This window comes from Anomaloglossus baeobatrachus, chromosome 1 (assembly GCF_048569485.1).
Source record: "Anomaloglossus baeobatrachus isolate aAnoBae1 chromosome 1, aAnoBae1.hap1, whole genome shotgun sequence".
Lineage (NCBI taxonomy): Eukaryota > Metazoa > Chordata > Amphibia > Anura > Aromobatidae > Anomaloglossus > Anomaloglossus baeobatrachus.
In genome coordinates, this window is record NC_134353.1 from 319,915,402 (window position 1) to 319,927,987 (window position 12,586).

Consider the following 12,586-nt stretch of genomic DNA (forward strand, 5'->3'; position numbering starts at 1 on the left):
TGTGCGTCACTTGATTTGACCCTGACGACATCGCAGTAGCGATGTCGCAACGTGCAAAGTACCCCTTAAAATAATTAGGTCAGATTTGAGGTAATCCATGACGGCGGATCTGATGCCATTTCTCAGAGCAAATTCATAGACTGCACAAATCTTCAGTATATTTTTTTTTTGTTGAAAACTGTTTTGTTTCTTTCCTCCCCTCTTAATGCATATTTACAATTTATTAATCTTTGTTTTAAAGGTTATATTCCAAGAAATAGAAAATTTTCTATCTAAACAGCTTCATTATTGTATCATAATGATTAACAGCCTGATATCATTTACTACAGTAAAATCACTTTACATGATCCATGTATGAGGGAGCCAAGAGTCAGGGAAGTTGAGGGGTCAGAGGTTTGACTTACTGACTCCACAGCCCTGCAGATGAAGCGCTTATAATGGTCTAAATCAGTGCTAACGTGAGTTTGCAGGCTATTCAGAACATATACAATGCCACTTCTAACCAGACCTCAATTGATTTTTTTTTTTTTTTCTTGGATCAGATGAAGTCAATAGTGAAGTTTGTACAAGTCATTTAACACTACAACTTTCATTAGTGAGAGTAAAGCAAAAACCAGTGGAATCTCAACCTTTTATTAACTACAAAACTAAAAACACACACATACAAACCATCATCTTGTATAGCTGCCAACAAGGTATGACTGGTATTACTGATACCCAATCAAACAGGGCTGCTCAACTGCCTGCAGGCCAGCTACTAGATGTAACATGGCCAAAGTTTACAATTGCACCACAAAACAGAGGAGCCAGTTTATCTGAAAGCCTTCACAACTTCCTAGATTTTGTCCACTCAGTTTTTTTGGGTGGCCTTTATGAAGCTGTCCTGTAGGCATGAGTGTTCCTGTAAAAGGGGCAAAAGATGGTTCCCCCACCCTTGTGCCAAGAATCAATCTTCCCTTTCACCCTCAAAATAAAATAAAAAAAAAATATATATATAAATTCTCACAAATATGACATATGAGGAAGCAAAAAGCAGTTAAAAAAAAAAAAACAAAACTAACTCCTGATTAGCTCCATTGTCAGTAGTATCAATATAGGGGAGTGACAGGCCCAATCTTCTAATCCATACACACATTTACAGGAGAATAATGCTCATCACGGACAAAAATGGCAACAGCAAGAGCAGAGAACAACTGAATATACAATTAGTCTATTCTGCTCCAATTCACATTTTCAGAAAAGGGTTAAAAACACCTAGTACAAACCTTCATAAAGTACAAAACTGAGCACGGGTACGGTTATGTGGTCGTGTTCAATTAATCTCACATTATAAATAATACAAACACTACACATATAGTGTAACAGATAGGAAATGCCAGTAGAAGATGAGACCTAACGCAGTGCAAAATGAGCAATATTAGTTCATGTATGTCTGAAGAAGGGATGAGCAGAGGTCAACCTTCTCGTCAACTCCCTTATAGATCCACCAAAATGAGGCGTTCTATACATTGCAATGGTTGGATCTGTACATACAAAAAGGTCCTTCCAACATGAATCCAACATGACAAGCAGCAATCCCTGGTCTAGAGAGTAATGCATTTAAAGAATACAAGAAGTCTTTATACAGTGCATGTAGACTGGGAAGATCTGCACAGTAGTCTATCAAGCCCATCTGCCACTTGATTTAAAGCCTCGACTGAAAGAAAAACTGATTTCAGAACTCTTGTGCTTTCCCCATGCAGCGAATGGGACAACAATGGCTGTGCTATTATCTTCTGCACCATACTGGATCACCTGAAAAATGACAGCAAAAAGAAAGTGATCAGTGATATGCTCCACCTTATCCAGACTACAATTTTAAAGAGGACCTGCCATTTCTTGCCCTTAAATTTCACCCCCCTCCTGCCCCCTTTCCCAACCTAATCGTTCCAGATATGGGCCTTTGTTTTAGTGCCAGTTTTTAGGAACCGGCCATTTTGAATAAGGGGAGTTTATTTTATTCAACAAAACAAAAATCAGACATGTCAGAAGTTCTCACTAGTGCAGGGCTATGTATTCGTAGCTTATTTTAGTTGGTGAAAAATAATAATACTTTAGATTACATTATGTGGTTTGATGATACTACAACTTGTAAGAGGATATTCCTGCAATTCTCACCTGGTCAGTGAGGACTTGTGCAGCTTCCCTGGGATCATTGCACTGGCTGATTATGTTACAGATCTCCTGACTGTTCACAACGAAGTTGATGCCATCTGTAGTTAATACTAAGAAGCTATCATCCGCATGGTGCACCTGCAAAATAGAGGCATATGTAGAATTTAGTTATCCAAGAGTCATTGGAATGTGTGCAGCCCTCTCACTATTGAGTAGCAAGTAGTCAAAGATAATCATCATGCTCCATCCCCATCCATCATGCTCCATCCCCATCCATCATGCTCCATCCCCATCCATCATGCTCCATCCCCATCCATCATGCTCCATCCCCATCCATCATGCTCCATCCCCATCCATCATGCTCCATCCCCATCCATCATGCTCCATCCCCATCCAATTTCACAAAAAAAAAAAAAAAAAAAAAAAACCCACACACCACACCAAAACCCACATTTGACATAAGATAACATGCTGGAAAGTTTTAGCCTAAGGGTACCGTCACACTTTAGCAACGCAGCAGCGATCAGACCTGGTCAGGATCGCTGCTGCATCGCTACATGGTCGCTGGTGAGCTGTCAAACAGGCAGATCTCACCAGCGACCAGCCCCCAGCGACGTGCAAGCGATGCTGCGCTTGCACGGAGCCGGCGTCTGGAAGCTGCGGACACTGGTAACTAAGGTAAACATCGGGTATGGTTACCCGATGTTTACCTTAGTTACCAGCGCACACCGCTTAACTTAGCGTGTGCAGGGAGCAGGAGCCAGCACTGGCAGCGTGAGAGCTGCGGAGGCTGGTTACAAAGGTAAATATCGGGTAACCACCTTGGTTACCCGATGTTTACAGCTTACCGCAGGCTGTCAGACGCCGGCTCCTGCTCCCTTCATATTCAGGATTGTTGTTTTCTCGCTGTCACACACAGCGATGTGTGCTTATCAGTGGGAGAGCAACAATATAAAAAAAACAAAAAAAAAAAAAACAAAAAAAAAAAAAAACAGGGCTGTGTGTAACGAGCAGCGATCTCAGAGTCGGGGCCAGATCGCTGCTCAATGTCACACACAGCGAGATCGCTAATGAGGTCACAAAAAACGTGACTCAGCAGCGATCTCGCTGTGTGTGAAGTACCCCCAAGGCAACAAGCTCAACCAATATTAGTTCCTAGCTAATAGGTTGTTAGGGTGACTAGATAAAATGTAAGGTTCTTCTCAAAAGGTTTGAGAAAGGAAGTGTAACAACCCATTGCCCAGCCCATGATCTCCCCCTTTACTTTACTGGAATGTGCTCTACCATATCCTAATTACTCCAGTAAATATATCCTTGGAGAAGGGAGTCCGCAGCACATTCTTGACCTCCATACATGTGCAAACAAAAAGGTAGTTCCCCCCCCCCCCCACATAGATAGAAATACCAGTGTGCAGCCAAAGAGTCTGGTTGTTTCTTTTTCTAAAATCGCCCAAGGCAAATCCCCTAAGCCGACTATGGGTACAATACACTGATGGGCCAAGCAAGATAAGGAGCATACAGAAAGAAAGCAGGCCAAATATCATTTGCATTAGTTTGAAGTAGAAAGGTTGGGTGGAACTATAGAAGGCAATATTAACAACCCCCTCCACCCTCTCTCACCTTAATCCGCTTAGTTTCAGGTTCAGCTATCACTCCCTTAGTCTTGAGATCCAAATCTCCTATGCTTCTTGTCATCGCTAGTCTTCCATTTACATGAGGTTGTCCCCAGCTATTCCAAGCCACAAAGCCACCACTTTCCTTTATCCTGGAAATACACAAGGGTAATACATTTCTACACAAGTCTTGTGTTAAGATGTAATCTAGACATCCCTGTACCTTATGCATCTTGTGAGACTTCAGTACCACATACAGAATATCTGGCTAAAAAAGGTAGTTCAGAAGCAATAACATTTCAAGGAAATTAAAGCTGAAAGAATCTTGCTGAGGTCCCATTATAATGCATCTATAAATAAGAGCAATTGTTAAACCATACTTATGTCCAGTAGCATTCATATTGGCAGAGAAAAATTTTTATTTGCATGTCATAGGCCTGATTTCATCAACCACATGGTTTGTCAAATTTACTTTCTTAAACCACCACGTCACTGCAAATTGTTTCACCCCCAGTCATTGGACTATAATGAGGTATGTGCACGTCCCTGTCAAAGACATGAATGGCCCAAATGCATACATTTTACGTGGAGAATTTAGAACTTGTTTTTTTAATGGGTCATAATGTTCCCTGGTAGGGATTGTGACAGCATTTCCAATATTTAAACTCCTTGGTGGACATACAAAGGACCCACTCTTCTCCCAATTCAGCTGTTATCAGTTCCTCCATCTTCCCTTGTACTTTTTTTTTTTTATTTTAAATAACTGTATATGGCCAAATAAGACAAGGATACTATACCTTTGTTTTTCTTCCTTCCGTTCAGGTGTATGGTCAATAGTCAGCTTCACAGGTTTTCCTTTGCGACACACCAGTGCCCGGCTGTCACCAACACTAGCCACAACTAGCTCAATGCCATCGCGCAGTAAGGCTACTGTTGCAGTGCTCCCACTGTTCATCACAGTTGCTAAAGATACCATGAGAAGGAGAAATGCCATGTCAGAACTGACGGATAACATTGTAATAAAGCAAAAAAAAAAAAAAAAAAAAAAAAAAAAATATATATATATATATAAAAGATATAGTAAAATAAGAACACTAGTGTTCTATGAATGTATGAATGGAAACGAGAACATGGCTCAATGCACGAATGCCCTCAATAATAAATGGTAACAAACAGCGTCGGGCTGGCTACCGGAGGAATCTCCAGTAATGCCAGGCCTGGCTTCAGATACCTGCATTGCACCGGAGCCCTCACCTGAGCTCCAGAGTGCAGCCTAGACTGCACCGCGAGCGCCGAGTGATTGATTCCCCGGCGATTGTGGTTCAGTTCATAACAGCTGCGGACAGGCCGGGCTGCAATCAGGAGTATAGGTGAGAGCACCGGAGATCAGCCCGGGATGTCCTCATCTGTCATGAGCTGAACTGCAATCGCTGGGGAATCAATCACTCGGCACTTGCAGTGCAGTCTAGGCTGCACTCAGGAGCTCTGGAGTGCAATGCAGGTAACTGAATCCAGGCCTGACATTACTGGAGATTCCTCCGGTAGCCAGTCCAACGCTGGTAACAAATAAGAACTGATTGTTACGACACCCAATTCCTACATGGGGCGAGTAAAGTATTCACCAATTTCTAAGTAAATTAGATTCCACATCTTCTCTAGGTAAATGCCTCTATATAGTTAGTGACTTTGTGGAGGCAGAGATGTATCAATTTATGGAAAGAAAAAATGGAAGGGTTACCTTTCGCAACCAAACGACTCCTTATTAAAGGCCATTTCTCAAAACGAATGCTGAAGACAAGTTGGTTGCCATGTTCAACTGCTCCATGCATCCTTTACATATTAAAAAAGGGAATTTTGAAGTTTATCAAGTCCAAAAGAGGATGACGATATCTGCTAGATGAAGGTCCCCAATATCTCCAGAGCAGAGGGATGGAAATTAAATTGTGCCCAATAGCCTCTGGAAGGAGAATGAATACTGCTGGCTGTGCAGAGTTGTGGCCATCACTCCATCCACGGCCATGGAAGACAGAGTGATGCTTGGTGTGTTTTGTGAAATATCACATTAAGGCTTCAGTGTAGCATTGTGATACACCAAGATATAAAAGTTAATGCATCTGAGCAGAAAAACGTGGGGCAGCTGCATTATGCCATGTTGTTCAACAAAGTGTGACAAACAACTAACAACTTTTACGACTAGTATAAAGCAGGTATTCTTACTGTATTTGAGACCATAGATAAGCAAATTGAAAACTTTGATAAAGTGGCCATGTTGCTTATAGCAACCAGTGCTCAATTTCATTTCCTAACCTGGACCCCAATACAAAGCTACATGTGATTTGTTGCTATTGGCAACAAGACTTAGTTTTGATAAATGAAGCCCAGTATTACTTAGATTGTTGAATTCTCTATTAAAATTGCTGTAATTCACACAAATATTGGCTGAGCCTAGAACCAGAATCATACACCAAACTTTCATGGTTTAAGTAAAGATTGCAATGTCCAAACCAGACGCTGGCCATAATCTATGCATGCTGTTAAGTTTGTAACAAGAGACCCTTGGCCATTTGTGACACTACAGTCCATACTCGAAACATGAAAGTCAGATATGGGAGCTTGAGTATTAGGGCAGTAATGTCCGCTTCCGCCAGTGTCTCTTTATACCCAGGTGAGAAGGTAGACCGATTACAACTATGGCAGAAGGCCATTATAGCACTAGACTACTTACTAGAGCAGCATCAAGATCTCCTTTTATTCCAATAATAAGTAGGATGATCAATGACAGCTGGAATGAATCCATGAGAAAACAGGTCTGACAGGTTTTAAAGACTCAGATCTAAAGCAATAACAAATAGAAGAAAAGCTAAATAGCTATCGGTCTGATCAATAGCTGACCTTTAACACCTGAAGGCCTTTATATTGTTGGTGGCAACAAGGCTCTGCAGAAGGTCACCTTTGTTTTAACAGTAGAAATACCTGCTTTACGTGAGACGAAGTATTAGCTAGAGCAGACCTGGGCAAGGGGCGGCCCGCAGGCCACATCTGGCCCGCCTGCTCTGTGAGCGGCCACCCGTCTTCAGCCGGTGCAGTGGAGCCGGGCTGCAGCGTGCCGAGCAGGGAGAGATCCTGTGCAGGTCCGCCGCATAGTCAGTGCAGGCAGCGGAACGCAGGAGTCTTTCCTCTGTTCCCTGCCGGCACCAATTGTCAGTGACACACGGGCGCGCTCTGACGTTGGCAGTACTGCGCTGCGTGTGTCATTTCAAAAGTTCCCGCCCGGCAGGAGAAGAAGCAGCACAGCAGACGGAATAATTCATCTTTCAGGACCTGCGATGATGTCACGCCCATGTGACTGTGGGAGGAGACACAGGATGCCGGGCAGAAAGCAAAGATACTGAATCCTGAAGGAGATGTGGACACATGATGACTGGTAATGAGAAAAGAGGGGACATGAGGGGGAGGGGGGCTGCAGGGTGAGTGGCATATGTGGGAAGATGGAGTTGCAGGGTGAGTGGCATATGAGGAAAGATGGAGTTGCAGGGTGAGTGGCATATGAGGGAAGATGGAGTTGCAGGGTGAGTGGCATATGAGGGAAGATGGAGTTGCAGGGTGAGTGGCATATGAGGGAAGATGGAGTTGCAGGGTGAGTGGCATATGAGGGCTGCAGACTGAGAAGGATGTGAAGGGGTGCAGAGTGTTTGAGAGGGGTAAGTTGGGGTACAGGCAGGGTGTGTGACATATGGGGGTGTAGTATATTACAGGTGTGCTATATGGAGGTGTATATAGTGGTGTAGTATATGGGGGTATAGTGATGTAGTATATTACAGGTGTACTATATGGAGGCGTAGTATATTACAGGTGTGCTATATGGAGGCGTAGTATATTACAGGTGTGCTATATGGAGGTGTACTATATTACAGGTGTAGTATATGGGGTGTAGTGATGTAGTATATTACAGGTGTAGTATATGGGGTGTAGTGATGTAGTATATTACAGGTGTAGTATATAGGGGTGTAATGATGTAGTATATCGGAGGTGTATTATATAGTGGTGTAGTATATTACAGGTATATGGAGGGAGTGTAGTATAATACAGGTGTAGTATATAGGGGTGTAGTGATGTAGTTTATTACAGGTGTAGTATATGGAGGGGGTGTAGTGATGTAGTATATTGGGTAGAACTGAGGTAATTATATTAGTCCGGCCCTCTAAACCAATCCCAATTTCTCATGCGGCCCCATGGGAAAATTAATTGCCCACCCCTGAGCTAGAGGCAACCAGACATACTGCTGAATTTGAGGCAAATAGATTAGGTGATAGACATGGATTATTGCAATGCAACTGGTCAATATGGTGCTACATAAGCTAAACAGCTTTAGCCCCATTATTGTACAGTGGGAGAAAAGCTTTCAGGAGTCAAGGTCCATTTACATGGACCAACTGGTGGCATGACGCAACTGCCAAATGGGTAAACTTTCCCGACCAGCTCAGTGTGCATTATTTACTTTGGTCTATCAATTTAAGCAATCCATACTAGATCTCCCAGTGGAGAGATTCCATAACTGAGCAGCACGCGTCAGGTTTTCACATGACAATGCACCGCCCAGAACGTGTCACCCTCTTTGTGCACTGTGCAAAAATATAATACCAAATTAATGAGTGTTTTGCTTGTTTATCAGCCGCCTCTTTACATGGCTTAATAAATCAAATTTTTAATATTCAGTTATCTTGCGGTGTAAATGCAGCTTTAGTCCACAACTCTTGAATATAGAGAACTCCACAGTGGAGGAGCTCCTAACTAACATTGCAACTGTTACTTTAATAACACTGTAGCAGCCTGATCTAAGATATAGAGCTATAATGTGTCTGACACTGATTTATGTAGACTGGTGACAAGATTACCCTCCAACTAGAAAATCATTGCTTATGGCACAGTCATAGATTTTCAAAGAGTTTTGGTTATGAACAATACATGACTTTTTTTATATTTCTTCAATTTTGCAATACTCCCTTTACAAACCCAATGTTGATCGTGTGCAGATGCTTCCCAAATCCCTAGGCTTTAAAGATGGTATAACTGCTGCAACCAGTCACTTCCCACATCTGTGACAAGCTTTTGCGACAGCTAGCGATTGCTGCAGCAGTCACAACATGACAATTCATTCACTAGAGCCCAATTAGCAGGCAAGAGTCTGCATTGGAGAACAGAGGGGTGTGGAACTGGTAAAGCAGGTATTGGGCCCCCTAATTAGTAGGAGTAATCTTTTAAGTCACGAGATGTCACCATGGTGGTCAAGTTACAGATTCCATAGTCCACATATTCTGTTGTCCACAGCAAGGATAAATGTATAGAAGGCCAAGAGATTCGGTATGGCATGTCAATGGTTCTCTGGTGCCCAAGACATTAGATCATAATAGAACAAGGTGAAGATCACCCCACTACAAAACAAACCCCTTAGTGTACCAAAAAAAAAAAAAAAAAAAAAAAAAAGTCGTGTGCCTAGTTTACTTTACATTTGACATAAAATAATGTCTAACTATTTCCTTTCAATTACATTAATAACAGAACAGATCTTCTGAGATTGCACAACACTCACTGGACTATAACTTCCATGTTCATCTCAACTAATGTGACAGTGGTTGTTGGGACCCTCCTGTGGTCCAGGCTAGGAACTGCTGGACTCCCTTCACCTGCGACAAGTGTTTAGGAGCGCTAACTTTTCACTGAAGCCCAACGTCCAGGGCCTCCAAGCCTAGAGCTGCTCCCCACGTGAAGTCTGCCACAAATAACATGCAGAGGCAAATAGGAAGTTCACACAGGGGATTTTTATCATTCAAAACTGCAACACTGAAAAATGTGGGTGGGATTGCTGCATGAATGGACATTCAGTACCCATAATACAACGTGCAGTCTTTCCAAATTTAGAGTTAAGGCTACTTTACACGCTCCGATATCGCTAGCGTGGGTATCCGCCCCCATCTGTTGTGCGACACGGGCAAATCGCTGCCCGTGGCGCACATCGCGCAGACCCGTCACACATACTTACCTGCCCGGCAACGTCGCTGTGACCGGCGAACCACCTCCTTTCTAAGGGGGCGGTCCGTGCGGAGTCACAGCGACGTCACTGAGCGGCCGCCCAATAGAAGCGGAGATGAGTGGCCGGAACATCCCGCCCACCTTCCTTCCTCATAGCGGCCGGGAGGCAGGTAAGGAGAGGTTCCTCGTTCCTGCGGCGTCACATAGCGATGTGTGCTGCCGCAGGAGCGACGAACTACTTCATTACTGCTGCAGTAACGATAATCGAGAATGGACCCCCATGTCACCGATGAGCAATTTTGCAACGATGCAAAAAAAAAAAAAAAAAAAAAAAAAAAAAAAAAAAAAAAAACACACACACACCGCTCATCGATGTCACACGCAGCAACATCGCTAATGTGGCCGGATGTGAGTCACAACTTCCGTGACCCCAACGACTCCGCATTAGCGATGTCGCAGTGTGTAAAGCCCCCTTTAGACTATGAATTGTACACCGAGGCCCCCTCCCCCTTGAGGTTGAGTTAAAGCTCCAAATAGCCAGCAATAGCTTTCCCCCCCCCCCCCCCCCCCTCTTCAGTGCTGGGGTGGCGCTTTAAGTGTAACACCCCTCCCCCCCGCCCAAATCATCATATACTCGCTTTCCTGCAGCTCCTCGTTTTTTCAGCCCCATGGTGCCATCTTGTGCCCATTCATAACTTCTGACTGCTTGGAAGTCAGATGTTAGGTCACAAGGTCTCAGTGTAACTATGAGAGTCAGGGCGAGGCTCCCATAGAGATGCATCGAATTGTGACCTCCGGCGTGCTCCATGAAACAATGGAGCCGGTGGCAATTCACAAATCAAAAGGGGCCAACCGATGCAGCAGCAGCAGCATGAAGCTGCCGGAAGGTTAGCATACGACACGAGACTGACATTTTAAGCACCATTACAGAGATTTGACAATATTAAAAACTCCCTGAAGTGATACTTTAGACCAGTGTTTCTCAACTCCAGTCCTCAAGACCCACCAACCGATCAAGTTTCAGGTTTTCCTCGATATTAGAAAGGGAATAATTCCATCACCAGTGCAACCTTAAGGCTGGAAACACATTATGCGAGTAAAATCGGTCCGACTGGGCTGAAAAAAAAAAAAAACTCGGCTGATTTTAGTTCATGTTAGGTCCGAGTGTAACGCAAGTGTGATGCTTTTTCTGAATAAAGTAATGATTTTACTAGCGTGTGTAATGCGTATTTTTCACTATGTCATCTGCCAGTCAGCTCTGCAACATGGCCGTTGACAGCAGACACAGACAGCCATGTAGCAGAGCTGAATGGCAGACGACAGGACAGCAGAGACAGACAGAGCCGCACGATCAGAATGAACTCGGGTGAACGTCACCCGACTTCATTGTCATGCTGCGGCTCTGTCTGTGTCGCGTCCTGATTAGCGGTCACCTGTGAAGGACTCACCGGTGACTGCTAATCCCCTGAGTGACTGAAGTTAGCAGCCCTCTCTCATACTCACCGATCCCCGGCGCTGCACGGCATTCATACTGCTGCGGCGGCTTTTACTATTTTGAAAAAGCCGGCCGCTCATTAAACAATCTCGTATTTCCCGCCCACCGGCGCCTATGATTGGTTGCAGTGAGACACACCCCCACGCTGAGTGACAGCTGTCTCACTGCAACCAATCACAGCAGCCGGTGGGCGTGTATACTGTACAGTGAAATAAATAATTAAATAAACGGCGTGCGGTCCCCCCCAATTTTAATACCAGCCAGATAAAGCCATACGGCTGAAGGCTGGTATTCTCAGGATGGGGAGCTCCACGTTATGGGGAGCCCCCCAGCCTAACAATATCAGTCAGCAGCCGCCCAGAATTGCCGCATGCATTAGATGCGACAGTTCTGGGACTGTACCCGGGTCTTCCCGATTTGCCCTGGTGCGTTGGCAAATCGGGGTAATAAGGAGTTAATGGCAGCCCAGAGCTGCCAATACGTCCAAGATTAATCATGTCAGGCGTCTCCCCGAGATACCTTCCATGATTAATCTGCAAGTTACAGTACACACAAAAATCATTTATTAGAAATAAAAAACGCGAACATATATCCTCGTTCACCACTTTAATAAGCCCGAAAAAGCCCTCCATGTCCGGTGTAATCTAGGATGGTTCAGCGTCGCTTCCAGCTCTGCTGCATGAAGGTGACCGGAGCTGCAGAAGACACCGCCGCTCCTGTCAGTTCAACGCAGCTAATGAATGGAATAGCGCGATCAGCTGAGCTGTCACTGAGGTTACTCGCGGCCACCGCTGTATCCAGTGACAGCGGGTAACCTCAGTGACAGCTCAGCTGATCGAGCTACTCACCTCAGTTGCTGCATGGAGCGGCGGTGTCTTCAGCAGCTCCGGTCACCTCCATGCAGCAGAGCTGGATGCGACGCTGAAGGTCTGTGGATTACGCCGGACATGGAGGGCTTTTTGGGGCTTATTAAATTGGTGAACCAGGGAATTTGTTAGTGTTTTTTATTTCTAATAAAGGATTTTTCGGGTGTGTGTTTATTTACTGTAACTTGCAGATTAATCATGGAAGGTATCTTGGGGAGACGCCTGACATGATTAATCTTGGACGTATTGGCAGCTCTGGGCTGCCATTAACTCCTTATTACCCCGATTTGCCAACGCACCAGGGCAAATCGGGAAGAGCCGGGTACAGTCCCAGAACTGTCGCATCTAATGTATGCGGCAACTCTGGGCAGCTGCTGACTGATCTTGTTACGCTGGGGGGCTCCCCAAAACGTGGAGCTCCCCATCCT

General features: G+C 44.5%; 1 protein-coding gene across 1 annotated transcript in view; it reads right to left on the reverse strand.

Moving 5' to 3' along the window:
• Positions 1–619: 619 nt before the first annotated feature.
• Positions 620–12,586, reverse strand: part of PPM1K (protein phosphatase, Mg2+/Mn2+ dependent 1K) — a 28,614-nt gene continuing 16,647 nt past the window's right edge. Inside the window, exons 4-7 of the mRNA XM_075351528.1 lie at positions 4,565–4,730; positions 3,775–3,919; positions 2,158–2,292; positions 620–1,794 (exon numbers count right to left, since the gene is read on the reverse strand). Coding sequence (XP_075207643.1) covers positions 1,663–1,794; positions 2,158–2,292; positions 3,775–3,919; positions 4,565–4,730 — 578 coding nt within the window. The 3' untranslated portion in view covers positions 620–1,662. The remainder of the gene's footprint in view (positions 1,795–2,157; positions 2,293–3,774; positions 3,920–4,564; positions 4,731–12,586) is intronic.